At 42.0% G+C, this 16,847-nt stretch overlaps 3 protein-coding genes and 1 long non-coding RNA gene across 4 annotated transcripts; 3 read left to right on the top strand and 1 right to left on the bottom strand.

Annotated features, from left to right (window-relative positions):
* The first annotated feature begins 676 nt into the window (after positions 1-676).
* zgc:194621 (uncharacterized) lies at positions 677-4,423 on the top strand. The gene is made up of 5 exons (XM_029755268.1): positions 677-1,328; positions 1,941-1,999; positions 2,232-2,315; positions 3,810-3,883; positions 3,986-4,423. The coding sequence occupies exons 1-5, from the start codon at positions 910-912 to the stop codon at positions 4,028-4,030; spliced, it is 681 nt and encodes a 226-aa protein (XP_029611128.1). The 5' UTR covers positions 677-909; the 3' UTR covers positions 4,031-4,423.
* A 257-nt stretch (positions 4,424-4,680) lies between these two features.
* On the top strand, positions 4,681-7,866 carry LOC115195426 (nuclear factor 7, brain). Its single transcript, XM_029755266.1, has 6 exons — positions 4,681-5,458; positions 5,704-5,799; positions 5,891-6,121; positions 6,229-6,251; positions 6,337-6,455; positions 6,712-7,866. Exons 1-6 carry the CDS (start codon positions 5,054-5,056, stop codon positions 7,254-7,256), a joined length of 1,419 nt encoding a protein of 472 aa, XP_029611126.1. The 5' UTR covers positions 4,681-5,053; the 3' UTR covers positions 7,257-7,866.
* A 1,683-nt stretch (positions 7,867-9,549) lies between these two features.
* LOC115195429 (lipocalin) lies at positions 9,550-12,410 on the bottom strand. Its single transcript, XM_029755270.1, has 6 exons — positions 12,248-12,410; positions 11,699-11,838; positions 11,281-11,360; positions 11,019-11,132; positions 9,913-10,014; positions 9,550-9,795 (listed from the first exon to the last, which is right to left on the bottom strand). The coding sequence occupies exons 1-6, from the start codon at positions 12,335-12,337 to the stop codon at positions 9,776-9,778; spliced, it is 546 nt and encodes a 181-aa protein (XP_029611130.1). The 5' UTR covers positions 12,338-12,410; the 3' UTR covers positions 9,550-9,775.
* Positions 12,411-12,963: 553 nt separating this feature from the next.
* On the top strand, positions 12,964-15,900 carry LOC115195432 (uncharacterized). The gene is made up of 2 exons (XR_003878692.1): positions 12,964-13,491; positions 13,667-15,900. It is a non-coding gene; the product is annotated as an uncharacterized LOC115195432 (long non-coding RNA).
* The last annotated feature ends 947 nt before the right edge of the window (positions 15,901-16,847 follow it).

Below are 16,847 nucleotides of genomic sequence, written 5' to 3'. Positions count from 1 at the left end.
TGGTCATTGTTTATCTCCATGGTGATAGAAAGTCTACAGGTACTAACCTAGATGACCAGTCTATGTACAATACAGTAATAAACATTTACATTAAGTCGTTTGTAAGGATAGTAAATTAATACTGCACAAAAAGTGGTTGTTTTCCATGTTATTTGGTCAAGAAAAATATTTAATTTGATGTGGATGTTTTGTGTCTTTGACCATAACTTTGCACCTTTTGATGTAAATGTTTGAGGACAGGGTTTTGTTCTTTCTAAAATTCCATTAGAATGACAATCGCAGAGAAAAGGACAGGGCAACAACTCTTACAATATCCCACTATTGAATCCTACAAGACACTTTTCTTAAATAAACTAGCTTTTTTGCAGAGATACTGAAAAAAACATTTTACCCTAACTACAGATGTCTACTGTATATCTAATACTAGTGTGAAATTGTTATTTTTTTCTTCAAAAATATTACTAAAAATAAATAAATAAATAAATTTCCAAAAAGGATATAGATTTTGTTGAAAAAAGTATATTTATTTTTTTATTCCGATTTTTCAGGGGGTGCTGAAGCACCCTCCGCAACCCTACTTCCTGCGGCTATGCTCACTACAAGGTCAAGCATCCTTTGGGGATTCTATCCAGTCAGTAATCGGATTACTGTAAAACCTATTGAATTTAATTTGCCCTGGCAGCCTGCGCGTGGCACGGGATTCCTCTGTCAACAAGCGGTCGCCAGGTGAGGCAGACAACCAGACGTGCGTTCACCAGCATCCAGCACCTCATAGGCTAATAGCCTACTAATTCAAAGAGTTCATAAAACCATTGTAGAACCGATTCAACTATTATTGACAAGGTGAGATGATAAGGACTTTATTTGGAGCCTTGACCTAGCCTAGCCTATATATTTTTTATTGATAAAATGCCGACCACAAGGGTCATCAAGCAAAAGCCTGTTATTGAAACAAAAACAAGAGTCGTCGAAGAGAAAACAAAACCGGTTGAAACGAAACCAGCATCGATAACTCAACACAAAGTCACAGCTCCTCGCAAACCGCGGGCGTCGAGCTGTCCCAGATGTATCCATAGTGACCGATGCGAGACCACGAAGACCCAGCAGCAGGTCAAGTTGTGCGCCCCCAGGTGCGATAGGAGAGCGAGATCAACCTCCACCGCTCCCAAATCAACACTCTCCTCTTCGAAATCAGCAGTGCTCTGCCAAAAACCAACAGCCACATCTCCAAAATCAACTGTAACTTCTTCAAAGTCTAAAGAAGCATCTCAGGCGGGGCAGGAAGAGGAACGGACTTCGAGACCCAGGGCGCACTATGCAATTCAGAGGTGAGAGGGACAGCTGAAGTACCTTTCCTCCTCAAGAAGGTCCAATGGGTAGTCAACCCTGATCCTGGAGAGTTGCTGGGTTTGAATGCTTATAGGCTACTCCAGGCTTCAGCCCTGCTCAGACACACTGGATTCTCAGCTGGGACCTTTGATTAGCTGAAACAGTTGTGTTACTCTATAGCAAGGTTGGAATGAAAGCCTGCACACCCAGTCGCTCTCCAGGAGGGTTGGTCACTCATGCCCTATTAGAGGACTCCTATAGCCTACCTCAATATACTCTAGCCCTATGTGTATGGTTATTTGCAGGTGTGTCATGTTGTGTACAGCTAGCTGGTAGCTGGAAATAGCTCAGTCTTCAGCTCCAAGCCATCTGCTGCTGGTCGTGTAATCCTACCTCTCACCAGCTGGCACCCAGGTGCTGTGTCACGCTCTGTTCCCTCACCAGATCCTGTTCGCCCTTTATTACATGTTACAAACTGTCACTTAGACGTTTGGCATTTAAATTTCAGAGTAGCGTAGCTGAAAGCCTGTCCAATTTGATGTAAACTGGCAGACTGGCTTGTCACCTTGGCATTACATTATATTTAATTCATTTCTGTTTCTCGGTTTCAGTCACAAAGCTTTCACGGTCATCCCCCCTAACCCCAAGAAAAGAATAGAGATCCAGCGAAGTGAGTCCTTTGTCTTTTACAGTGTCACAAAACACAGTCAGGAATGTGCTTGTCATCATCATTATCATCCTCTTCCTCCTGTTCCTCCACACCATCATCATCCTCATCTAGGATCAGCCTAGAGGGGGAAGCCCTAAAATGAATTGCTGTGTTAATTTGTTGATTGGGGGGAGGGGGGGGGTCTTTTAATTGGTTGATTGAGGGCGTGTGTGTGTCTCTGATTGGTGTGCAGAGGCGGAGGCGGAGCTTGCTGCTTTGGAGGATCTGAGGCTGAGCAGAGCCACACCCTATGTGTCCATTGACCCCAGCAGTGTTGGTGAGACATAGCTACAGATTTTAACACCAGATAATGTGATTTAACCCCACAATTTCACATTTATACTGGTAGTTACAGTTGTGGCTATACAAAATGTCGGCAGAGATTTTTAAAGTAACCTGGTATTGGCGATACTATCTTCGTCCTCGATTCGTGGAAACAGCAGTCTCGTAAAATATATGTGTCTAGTTGCAGGGGGTTTGTTTGAATTTAGAAAATGCTCTGTTATAAAAATAAATATAAATGTTTTGCGCCTTGAAGTAATTTAACAATGTGTATGGCACCACTGGGGCAGCAGGTAGCCTAGCGGTAAAGCGTGTTCAGCCAGTAACACAAAGGTTGCTGTTTTGAAAATCTGTCGACGTGCCCTTGAGCAAGACGCTTAACCCTAATTGCTCCTGTAAATCAATCTGGACAACAGCATCTGCTAAATGACTGACATGTAAATGTATTTTTCAAATCTTCTCTCATTGATTGAGACAGATGGGTCCACGATGACAGACACCTGTCTCGATCAATGAGAGAAGACTTGAAATAGACAAGATGGCGGGGTACACATTGTTGGATTGCTTCATGGAGCAAAACCTTTATTTATTTTAATAACGGAGCATTTTCTAAATTCAAACGGACCCCTTGCAACTGGACACGGACATTTTATGATACTCCTGTTTCCACTAATTGAGGTTGAAGATATTATCGCCAATACCGGGTTAGTTGAAAAATCTCTGCCTACGTTTTGTATAGCCACACCTGTAACTACTAGTATAATGGTTCAGTTTTGGGGAGTTACAATCTGTAGCTAGGCGACACACACACACACACACACACACACACACACACACACACACACACACACAACAAAACATCTCCAAGCACATTGATGCAGTGATAAACAAGGTGAGTCCTTGGAGAGTTAAATGTCTGGTTAATAATGAATCTAATTAGTATGACATGCTCTAACATGTTTCACAGCAACCATCATACTCTCCCTTGTGTAGCACTGTCTGGAGAATACCAGCATACTCTCCCTTGTGGAGCACTGTCTGGAGAATACCAGCATACTCTCCCTTGTGGAGCACTGTCTGGAGAATACCAGCATACTCTCCCTTGTGGACCACTGTCTGGAGAATACCAGCATACTCTCCCTTGTGTAGCACTGTCTGGAGAATACCAGCATACTCTCCCTTGTGGAGCACTGTCTGGAGACATTACTGTGTCTCTGTCAGTAGATACCAGCATACTCTCCCTTGTGGAGCACTGTCTGGAGAATACCAGCATACTCTCCCTTGTGGAGCACTGTCTGGAGAATACCAGCATACTCTCCCTTGTGGAGCACTGTCTGGAGACGTTACTGTGTCTCTGTCAGTAGATGTATCTGCTGTAGTGCTGTTTATAGCCACAAGGGCGCACCATGGTACAACTATTTGTTTTAGCTTATATGAGACAGGTGGATTCCGTAAAATTGTGTGTGTGTGTGTGTGTGTGTGTGTGTAGGTGGGTGTCTGAGTCTGGAGGAGGTGCGGCTAAAGCAGCAGCAGGAAATGCAGGCCAGGAGGAAGCAGAGACAGGTGAGACACACGCACACACTGAGTGGGAGATATTGTCATGCTATTGGATGTGATGATAATATAGTGGATCTGTTCATATTTATTCTTTATATATTGTTTCAGATGAAGAAATATATGTTTGAGACGTCACCAGTGGTGTTGGGATGAAGACTGAGCCACAGAGAGACAGAAAGCTGAAGTTATCATTAATAAAGTACAGATGCATCATCATCATGTGAATGATGCTTGTTGCCTGTATGTCTAAGTCCAGCACAGCAATCAATGTCTACAATGTTTCAGTGTCACACTGCATTATTTTATATTTTGTACCAAATACATTTCATGTTAGTTTCATTTAGTAAAAAAAAAACTATTGTTAAGTAGGCTACAAAAGTTCTACTTCCAACCTTCTGTTTAGTGAGAATCACAATGAACTGTACAAATGGCTGTTGATCTTATATACTGCATGGCTGCAGGACATTGTACTCCTTCTCTTTATCCTCATCGTTCAGGCTTTCTATGTTTATAAAGTAACACGTGAATAAAACCCTCCTATGGAATGATTCTGAGGTTTACTTTGAAAAGACTCTACACCCACGAGTAGAGGACAGACTACAGCATCCAATCACTGTCATTCTAATGATGACACAACCCAATACAGTCCCTCCTCTCCTCCCATAGTCAGGTGTGTTTGGTATACCATGTAACCTACAGAAGATTGGTGTTAGCTGTTGTGACACGGACACAATAAAGGCGAGGGGCTTAATCATGGGCTGTGTCTGTTTTGAGATTGCAATTTAGTGGTGATATTATTCTTTCTTTTGTGAGCTGTGCGTACAGGGCGTCAAATGGCCTGGCCCTACTCATCACGTGATCATGGTTTCCTGGTCTCTCAAAGCTCCACATCCTACCTGACTTCCCCGTCAGAAGTTTAGTGTGTTAACATCGATGGTTGACGTTAATCTCTCATGCGTTCTCTGAACTACCTGCTCGGAGAAACCAGACTGAACACACAAAACACTGGGAGGAGAGACGTTACCTTTACAACTACCGTAAGAAATACATACTAAAAACAGGGATCTCACGCTGCTGCTTAATCACACTAGGTTTTTAACAATCAGAATCAAAAGTGAAAGTTAACTTTTGTACAAGGCTCGGTCATTCCAGAGGAGGGATGGTCACAAGAACAAAATGGCTTCCAGATTATCTCTCCAAGAGGACGATCTATCCTGTGCTGTGTGCTGTGACATCTTCAAGGATCCCGTCATTCTGTCATGTAGTCACAGCTTCTGTAAAGCCTGTCTGCTGGAATACTGCAGGGGGAAGGCAGAACAGGAATGTCCAGTTTGCAGGAGATCATCTTCAAGGGCAGATCCTCCCTGTAACCTGGTCTTAAAGAACCTGTGTGAGGCATTCTTACAGGAGAGGAGGAGGAGAGATTCAGGGGAGTCTGAGCAGCGCTGCAATCTGCACAACGAGAAACTCAAGCTCTTCTGTCTGGACGATAAACAGCCCATCTGTGTTGTGTGTCAGGCCTCCAGAAAACATAAAAACCACAACTGCTGCCCCATAGACGAAGCTGCACAGGACCACAGGGTACAGTAGAATTCAAATAGTAATAGGAACACACAGAAAAACTAAAAAGACAGCAATATTAAACAGCGGCCATTGTCTGCATATTAAGTGATAATGAAGAACTATAGTAGCACAGCATTCTAACCTGTATTCACGTCACATTTTAACATGGAAAAGGATGTTCCTAAAAATTCTCCTTTGTTTATACACTTTGACTCTCTCTCTCTCTCTCTCTCTCATATTCACTCAACATCTGCTTATGCTAGGAAGAACTCCAGACTGTCCTGAAGCCCTTACAGAAGAAGCTGAAGGTCTTTAATGAAGTTAAAGAAATCTGTGATGAAACAGCAAAGCATATTAAAGTAAGGAGAATGAGTCAATAACATCGTGCAGAATATGTATGTTCCAGTGTTTATGCGGATAGTTTACTACCTTTCCTCTCACTGTCTCCAGAGCAAGGCCCAGAGCACAGAGATACTGATTAGAAAGGCGTTTGAGAAGCTCCACCAGTTTCTACGAGAGGAAGAGGAGGTGAGGATAGCTGTTCTGAGGGAGGAAGAGGAGCAGAAGAGTCAGGTGATGAAGGAGAAGATTGAGGAGATGAACAGAGAGATATCATCACTTTCAGACACAATCAGAGCCCTAGAGGAGGAGCTGAGAGCTGAAGACATCTCATTCCTCAAGGTCAGCACTGTGCTCTCTAAGTTGACAGGATGTGTTGGTATGTGTATTGGTTGACTGATAAATATTGATTGATTGTTTAATTTATTCTTGTCTTCTGTTTTTTTCAGAACTATAAGGCCACAGTGGTAAGGTAGGTGATCTGCCTCCTGTCTCTCTCTTCTCTGTGGTTCTGAATCCAACCCTACAGCAACACTGACTCCTGAATGTTCTTCCAGAACCCAGTGCACACTGCCGGATCCACAGCTGGTCTCAGGAGGGCTCATAGACGTCGCCAAACACCTGGGAAACCTGCAGTTCAGAGTCTGGGAGGAGATGCAGGGGATTGTGAAATACAGTGAGCATGACAGTTCTTCTAGATCGCTGAACACTGCGAATTAAACTAATACTATTACCTACTTAGCCAAAACAATAACCTTTTCTGCACAACAGTTTGTCATCTCTCATTATCATCACATTACATTACAAATGCTAAACACCTTTTTGATAAAACGTCCACACACACAGCTAGGAGATTAGAGAGCGCACTTCAACAAACAACAATCAACAAACAATAACAAAAATAAAACCCTATCTCTGATCTCCCTCCTCAGATCCTGTGATTCTGGACCCCAACACTGCCAACCCAAATCTTCTGCTGTCTGAGGACCTGACCAGTGCCATATACAATGACGAGAGACAGCAGCTTCCTGACAACCCAGAGAGGTTTAATTACTATAAAATGGTCTTGGGCTCTGAGGGCTTTACCTCAGGGACACACAGCTGGGATGTTGAGGTAGGGTTCAATAAAGCCCTGGGTGTGATAGCAGAGTCTGTCCAGAGGAAGGCAAAAGTAGAAAGTGGATTTTGGTGTTTAAGCCTTTGGTGTGTAAGCACCTGTGATGCGTATGGTTATGATGTTGGTGGTGATATTAGATATAAAGTGGAGTCCCCACCGAGGCCAGACATCCAGCTCAGATTGACAAAGAAACCCCATAGGATCAGAGTGCAGCTGGACTGGGACAGAGGAACGCTGTCATTCTCTGACCCTGATAATAACACATGTTTATACACTATTACACACACTTTCACTGAGAGAGTCTTTCCCTACCTTCTCAATGAATGTGCCCTCCAGCCAATGAGCATTTTACCAGGGTAAGCCTCTGTGATGGTGGAACAGAACACTTAGAGAGTCTGTGATGGTGGAACAGAACACTTAGAGCCTCTGTCTATAATGGTGGAACAGAACACTTAGAGCCTCTGTCTATAAGGGTGGAACAGAACACTTAGAGCCTCTGTCTATAAGGGTGGAACAGAACACTTAGAGCCTCTGTCTATAAGGATGGAACAGAACACTTAGAGCCTCTGTCTATAAGGGTGGAACAGAACACTTAGAGCCTCTGTCTATAAGGGTGGAACAGAACACTTAGCTTATACTGTAGAATATTATTTGTGTTTCTTGTCTCAGTTATGAATTGCTCTAAGCAGAAGACAGACAAAGCCTGGGAAGCAGTTAGTTAGGTAAACACATTAACTTAGTTATTTTCGAATGTAGCTGAAGCTATGGTTATTTTTAAATCCATGAGCCATGAAAAAATGTTTTTACTTTTTACTATGCGTTGTGTAATTTGTTTTTAATATTGAATTGTATAGATTTGCATTGGCTGAAAATAATTCAAATTTGTGATATAAATCACTCAATATATAGTTTTAATATTTTGTAAAATGAATTTTAATAAAAACATACTGTATATATTCTTGTAACTGAAGGAATAGGCTGGTAATTGCTGTTTTATTCATGTTATTCTCTGCTTCTACCAGTAGAGGGCAGAGTACACCACACATTTACTCTCTCACTCTCCAGCCACCACACACCTTCACCCTGTCATTCTAATCATGACTCAACCCAAGAGAATCCCTCCTTCCCTCTCATGTGGCATTCAGGACAACTGGGAACTTGGGGGAAAAAACGAGCTCCCACTGAAAAATCATTTAGAATAGTCATCCAACTCGGAATTCCTCTTTCTATAGCTCCGACCTTAATATTACTGACATCCTGATTTGATCTTGTTTTATTCTAAGTTCACAGTTGTCCTGAAAGCACCAATAGTCTGTTTGATATGGCTGCCTCTACTTACATTGTTTCCTCTCACACTTCACTCTAAATATGATGACACCAACCAGGTCAACACAACCAGGTCAACACAACCAGGTTAACTTCTTATGGATGGTGGCAGTATTGAGTAGCTTGGATGACTGATGTGCCCAGAGTAAACTGCCTGCAACTCACTCCCAGAAACTAAGATATGCATATTATACTACTACTCGGGCTCGGAAGGTAGGATATGCATATTATTAGTAGATTTGGATAGAAAACACTGAAGTTTCTAAAACTGTTTGAATGATGTCTGTGAGTATAATAGAACTCATATGGCAGGCAAAAACCTGAGAAAAAATCCAAACAGGAAGTGGTCTAGTATTTCAATTAATTCCCTATCCAACAGACATTTTTGAGTCTGACCTGCGCGTCCTGAATTTGGATTTGTGAACTGAAGGCGCAAACAAAAAGGAGGTATTTGGACATAAAGGATGAACTTTATCGAACAAAACAAACATTTATTGTGGACCTGGGATTCCTGGGAGTGCATTCTGATGAAGATCATCAAAGGTAAGTGAATATTTATAATGCTATTTCTGACTATTGTTGACTCCAACATGACGGATATATTGTTTGGCATGTTTTTGTGTCTGAACGCCGTACTCAGCTTATTGCTTTTTCGGTAAAGCTTTTTTGAAATCTGACACAGCGGTTGCATTAAAGAGAAGTTTATCTAAAGTTCCATGTATAACACTTGTATTTTCATGAACATTTACGATGAGTATTTCTGTAAATTGATGTGGCTCTCTGCAAAATCACCGGATGTTTTGAAGGCAAAAGATTACTGAACATCACGCCCCAATGTAAACTGAGATTTGTGGATATAAATATGAACTTTATCAAACAAAACATACATGTATTGTGTAACATGAAGTCATATGAGTGTCATCTGATGAAGATCATCAAAGGTTAGTGATTTATTTTCTCTCTATTTCTGCTTTTTGTGACTCCTCTCTTTGGCTGGAAAATGGCTGTGTTTTTTTGTGTGTAGGCGCTGACCTAACATAATCATATGGTTTGCTTTCGCCGTAAAGCCTTTTTGAAATCAGAAACGGTGGCTGGATTAACAAGAAGTAAAGCTTTAAAATGGTGTATAATACTTGTATGTTTGAGGAATTGTAATTATGAGATTTTTGTTGTTTTGAATTTGCCTCCCTGCACTTTCACTGGCTGTCGTCATATCAACGGGATTCAAGCCATAAGAAGTTTAACATAACCAGGTTAACACATCCAGGTCAACACAACCAGGTTAACACAACCAGACACTGACCAACGTGACAGTAGGAATCATGTGTATGTTTTTAAAGATGATTTATTTCAACAAGAAAAATCTGCAGTAAAAAAAACTTGTGTATAGTGGTTTATAGGAATAGTGGGGATTAAAGGTGAAGGGGGGTTCTGCCGGGGGAGGGGGTGGCTGGGGTTTGCAGTCTTCAGTCTTCCAGGAAAAGGGTTTTGATGTGAAATGGAGACAGATGACAGTGGAAGAGTAGCAGAGGGAGAATGGGATGAGTGAACATTTATGCCTCGGCACATTCACCTGCAATAGAGAGGAGGGAGAAAAGAGTGAGATGATTTCTACCAGTGAAGCACATTCATATGTATTTGATCGCCATAATAATATTGCACATCTGTGTATGTGTGTTTGTTCTCGTACCGTTCTTGGGCAGGATAACAATGTTCCCAGAGAGGATTCCTGTATCCAGAGAGAACTGCATGAACTTCTTCTGGAGATCTGCGCTCACTTCTGGAGTGCGACCTACAACCACAACACAGCCAGGTTAAGACGACCAGGTTAACAAACACAACCAGGTTAACCCAACCAAGTTAACACAACACGACCAGGTTAACACAGCCAGGTTAACACAACACGACCAGGTTAACACAGCCAAGTTAACACAACACGACCAGGTTAACACAGCCAGGTTAACACAACACAACCAGGTTAACACAGCCAAGTTAACACAACACGACCAGGTTAACACAGCCAGGTTAACACAACACAACCAGTTTAACACAGCCAGGTTAACACAACACGACCAGGTTAACACAGCCAGGTTAACACAACACAACCAGTTTAACACAGCCAGGTTAACACAACACAACCAGGTTAACACAGCCAGGTTAACACAACACGACCAGGTTAAGACACAACCAGGTTAACACACACAACCAGGTAAACACAACACAATCAGGTAAACACAACACAACCCGGTTAACACAACAGAACCAAGTTAACACAACCAAGTTAACATCAACACTACCAGGATAACACAACACAACCAGGTTAACACAAGACTACGAGGTTACCACAACCAGATTACCACAACCAGATTACCACAACACTACCAGGTTAACACAACACTACCAGGTTAACACAACACTACCAGGTTAACACAACACGACCAGGTTAACACAGCCAAGTTAACACAACACGACCAGGTTAACACAGCCAGGTTAACACAACACGACCAGGTTAACACAGCCAGGTTAACACAACACGACCAGGTTAACACAGCCAGGTTAAAACAACCAGGTTAACACACACAACCAGGTAAACACAACACAACCAGGTAAACACAACACTACCAGGTTAACACAACACTACCAGGTTAACACAACACTACCAGGTTAACACAACCAACCTGTAACATGACCATGCTAAAACCAGAAACCAAAGTGAAACTGTGATGAATGACAGAAAACATGAGAATCTAAAGGTCTGAATTAATTTCAGACATGCAGACAGCCAGACAGACTTACTGTAGAGTTTGTTGAGCACGTCAGTTACTCCGTGTTTGGTCTTGATGGTGTGGATCAGAGCAAAGTCATCATACTGGACAGCTACCACACGCATGTCATTTTCATTGTTCCAACCTGAGAGAGGGAGAAAGAGATATGTAGTTATGTTAACTGTGTGTGTGTGTGTGTGTGTGTGTGTGTGTGTGTGTGTGTGTGTGTGTGTGTGTGTGTGTGTGTGTGTGTGTGTGTGTGTGTGTGTGTGTGTGTGTGTGTGTGAACTCACGCTGGCTGGTGAAGGTGAAGCGGCCTGGGATGTCAGTCTTCTTGGCCAGTTCGGTCATCCTCCAGCAAGAGCCATCAGCGCTGAGAGAAAGAGAGAAAGAGTAGCGTCAGTATGAGTGAAATGGACACACACACACACACACACACGCGCACGCACACACACACACACACACACACACACACACACACACACACACACGCACACACGCACACACGCACACACACACGCACACACACACACGCACACACGCACACACGCACACACGCACACACGCACACACGCACACACGCACACACACGCACACACGCACACACGCACACACGCACACACGCACACACGCGCACACACGCACACACACACACACACACACACACACACACACACGCACGCACGCACACACACACACACACAAACTCACTTCTGGGTGGCGCAGCTGATGTCCAGGTCTCCTCCGGCAGTGGGCAGCAACATGGAAGTTCCCATCTTCATGCTACTCTTACGTTTCACAAACCACTGGGCGTTGGTGGCAAAGCCCACGACCCACCACTTACCAGCCATCTGGGGAGAGAGAGAATTTAGTTAGAAGAAAAAGAAGAGCCACTATTCATTCATTCTCACAATGCAAATTGATGTGTGCAACGCCAGGGTTGTGGGTTCGATTCCCATGGGGGGCCAGTACAAAAAAATAAAAAAAGCATGAAATGAAAATGAAATGTGTGAAATGTATGTATTCACTACTGTAAGTCGCTCTGGATAAGAGCGTCTGCTAAATGACTAAAATGTAAATGTAAATGTAATTGATTCAATAGTCATGGCAGATGATCCACTGTCCTCTCTCTACTCTGACCCTCAACCCCAGAATCTCTTCTCTCTCTGCACTTGTACTGTACAACACTCTTCTCTCAACTCTTTGCCTGCTCTCTTTTTGTTGTTTTATCAGTTCTCTCAGTCTCTCTTTCTCTCTCACCTTCTCCAGGTTGAAGTCTTTCTGAGGCATGACGTCGACACAGGCGACCAGCGTAGCGCACAGCAGAACTCCCATTATGCTCAGCCTCATGGTTACAGATCGGTGTGTGTGACAGCTCGACTCTCCGGGGTGTGTGTGAGGAGGAAAATGAGTAAGGTGGGAGCTGACTGGGTGTCCTTATATCCTCCAACATTCTTCTCTTCTCCTCCCCTTTTGCTTCCAGTTAGTCCCCGCCCTCTCCATCCCTCAAAGATGTAAATCTCACCCTTACACAACTGCACGAGGAGGTGGGGGAGAAGTCAACAATGTAAGCAGAATGATTTGCTGCTGTCCTCTCCTTCTCTCTCCTCTCCTCCCCTTCTCTCTCCTCTCCTCCCCTTCTCTCTCCTCCTCTCCTCTCTCCTCTCCTTTCCCTCCCCACCTCTCCTCTCTACTCATCTCTCCTGCTCTCTCCTCTCTTTCTCTCTCCTCTCCTCCTCCTTCTCTCTCCCCTTTTCTCTTCCTTCTCTCTCCTCTCCTCTCTCCTCTCCTCCCCTTCTCTCTCCTCTCCTCTCATTCTCTCTCCTCTATGCTCCTTTTCTCCTTCTCTCTCCTCTCCTCCTCCTTCTCCCCCAACAATGATAGGACTTATCTATTTAGACAAGTCTGATTCCTGGTCTGAACAACCTCCACCCTGATATCCATATGTAAGCATGAAGACACACACACACACACATACACACATGAATGCACCAACACATATACACACAGTATCCTCAGAGTGAGGTAAAGCATAGTCCTCATGTTAACCCCATACCCTTCAGGGCTGCAACATGTCAGTTGTAACATTCCTCTGTCAGTCACGACATTTAACACTGCAGGACAGAACATGGGTTTACATAGGTCATGTAACGCTGGGGTTTGGGGTGAATTCCTCCTGAAGGATACATTACTTTGAGGTCTGAAGGTTACATAACTCCTGGATGTTATATAACTCTGAATGGTACATAACGCCTGTTGGTTATATAACTCTGAATGGTACATAACGCCTGTTGGTTATATAACTCTGAATGGTACATAACTCCTGGATGTTATATAACTCTGAATGGTACATAACGCCTGTTGGTTATATAACTCTGAATGGTACATAACTCCTGGATGTTATATAACTCTGAATGGTACATAACTCCTGGATGTTATATAACTCTGAATGGTACATAACTCCTGGATGTTATATAACTCTGAATGGTACATAACTCCTGGATGTTATATAACTCTGAATGGTACATAACGCCTGTTGGTTATATAACTCTGAATGGTACATAACGCCTGTTGGTTATATAACTCTGAATGGTACATAACTCCTGGATGTTATATAACTCTGAATGGTACATAACGCCTGTTGGTTATATAACTCTGAATGGTACATAACTCCTGGAGGTTATATAACTCTGAATGGTACATAACTCCTGGATGTTATATAACTCTGAATGGTACATAACTCCTGGATGTTATATAACTCTGAATGGTACATAACTCCTGGATGTTATATAACTCTGAATGGTACATAACTCCTGGATGTTATATAACTCTGAATGGTACATAAGCCTGTTGGTTATATAACTCTGAATGGTACATAACTCCTGGATGTTATATAACTCTGAATGGTACATAACTCCTGGATGTTATATAACTCTGAATGGTACATAACTCCTGGATGTTATATAACTCTGAATGGTACATAACTCCTGGATGTTATATAACTCTGAATGGTACATAAGCCTGTTGGTTATATAACTCTGAATGGTACATAACTCCTGGATGTTATATAACTCTGAATGGTACATAAGCCTGTTGGTTATATAACTCTGAATGGTACATAAGCCTGTTGGTTATATAACTCTGAATGGTACATAAGCCTGTTGGTTATATAACTCTGAATGGTACATAACTCCTGGATGTTATATAACTCTGAATGGTACATAAGCCTGTTGGTTATATAACTCTGAATGGTACATAACTCCTGGATGTTATATAACTCTGAATGGTACATAACGCCTGTTGGTTATATAACTCTGAATGGTACATAACTCCTGGATGTTATATAACTCTGAATGGTACATAACTCCTGGATGTTATATAACTCTGAATGGTACATAACTCCTGGATGTTATATAACTCTGAATGGTACATAACTCCTGGATGTTATATAACTCTGAATGGTACATAACTCCTGGATGTTATATAACTCTGAATGGTACATAAGCCTGTTGGTTATATAACTCTGAATGGTACATAACTCCTGGATGTTATATAACTCTGAATGGTACATAACTCCTGGATGTTATATAACTCTGAATGGTACATAACTCCTGGATGTTATATAACTCTGAATGGTACATAACTCCTGGATGTTATATAACTCTGAATGGTACATAACTCCTGGATGTTATATAACTCTGAATGGTACATAAGCCTGTTGGTTATATAACTCTGAATGGTACATAACTCCTGGATGTTATATAACTCTGAATGGTACATAAGCCTGTTGGTTATATAACTCTGAATGGTACATAACTCCTGGATGTTATATAACTCTGAATGGTACATAACGCCTGTTGGTTATATAACTCTGAATGGTACATAACTCCTGGATGTTATATAACTCTGAATGGTACATAACTCCTGGATGTTATATAACTCTGAATGGTACATAACTCCTGGATGTTATATAACTCTGAATGGTACATAACTCCTGGATGTTATATAACTCTGAATGGTACATAACTCCTGGATGTTATATAACTCTGAATGGTACATAACTCCTGGATGTTATATAACTCTGAATGGTACATAACTCCTGGATGTTATATAACTCTGAATGGTACATAACTTTGAGGATACATAACTTCCCTGAACTCTCTTTTTTTCTGATGGAGGCAGGCAGAGTCTTGTAGGCAGGGAGTCTGTTACATAATACACACACATAAACACACACACACACACTCTCTGGGATGTTTAGTGTGGGGCTACTGGTTTGCAGAATCATACCACAGTTGTATAAAAAATATAATTAAAAAACGGACCCCTCCAGACTACATCTGGGAGATGAGCGTTATAGAAACGTTGTGACCATAGTGACGACATTGTAGACAATTTATAGGAAAACGCACACACACACACACACAATAAATTCAGTCATTTTAATGTGTCATATGTTTCTGAGCAGTCAGAACTCAGGCTCGGTCTCCCTTTGTCTTCCTCAACATATTGGCTGTGTAGAAGAGATGAGACAAACTCAGAACGACCACAGAAACTAAGACTCTGACTATACGAACTAAATAAACTTGGAGAAAAAGCAATGAACATGTCCATATAATTACATGCAAATGTTTCTATAGCATATCGAATTTGGGCTGCGTGTTCAAAATTAGGTAACAGTTAGATAAACTTGTTTATGCAATTTCTATAACTGATTGTTACGCAAGTACCTTTCCACACACCCAGCAAGGAGTACACATTATGGTTTTTTTTTCTGGGGGGAGTTATTTGACTACATGAAGGCTTGAAGGCGCCATAAACAGATGTAAAATACATTTTATATTGAATATTCGGTGGATATTTTAAAAAATGTTTTACAATCCACACCTTTTTTATATATAGGCCTACATTAAGATCATTAGATCTTTAACAAAGTGCCATGACTATAAAAATGGTATATTCTTAATCGGGGGTGGATGAAGAAGATCAAAATCAACAACCAAGGAAAGGTGTGGATCGTTCTGCATCCCCCCCCCGATTCAGAATATACCATTTTCATAGTCATGGCATGATTGGTTCAATAGCTAGTTATGAGAGAAAAATGAATATCCACGGAATATTCCGTCTAAAACTACTTTTACCTCAGTATAAAATACATTTTACCTCGGTGCCTGACCGGTGCCTTTCCACCGATCTGCATCTCTCTCATTCCTCCCTCTACAGATGCAGCTCTGCAGCGCATCCCAATACAACCCAGATAATCCGTCTACATGTCACCGCTACTCAGCCTACTGTATAAGAAGTCTATCGTCTATATTCATATGGTTGTAGCCTATATATTGTGAATCCATTCTAAAGTAGACACATTTTAGCTCCACGGTGCACAGCCGTTGATAAGGTCTCATAGCTACCAACGGCTGGACGAAGTTCTGAAACTGTATACTGATGACTTGCATTGACGTACTGGACACACCCGCAGCACCCGCAAGGCGCGAGGCCCACGAGCTCTGGGGGCCCATGCTCCTGTCATGGATGTGATTTTTTTAAATTCAGTAAATCATTTTGACAATAACCCTCCCTAAAGTCAGTCATAAATCGTTTACATTTCCAGATGTAGTAGGAAGCAAAGTGTTTGTTTCAGGAACATGACTGAAAAAGTGCCTCAGGATTTGACATCCTTTTGAGTGAACGTATAAGGGCATATCGGTGAACAAATGCTGTGGTCAAGACTACGATGACACCAGTACAATGAGTGGAGCTTATTCACGTGTTCAAAAGCGAATATCAGACCGAGAGCCTAATGCCTCTTAGGTGGTTCTTTATGAGTTTTAGTTAAGAAAACGATCTCTGCAGAAGCGAC

Source organism: Salmo trutta, chromosome 6 (genome assembly GCF_901001165.1).
Source record: "Salmo trutta chromosome 6, fSalTru1.1, whole genome shotgun sequence".
NCBI classification, from domain to species: Eukaryota; Metazoa; Chordata; class Actinopteri; order Salmoniformes; family Salmonidae; genus Salmo; species Salmo trutta.
Note: the sequence above shows the minus strand (reverse complement) of the source record. Positions and strands in the feature narration are given on the sequence as shown.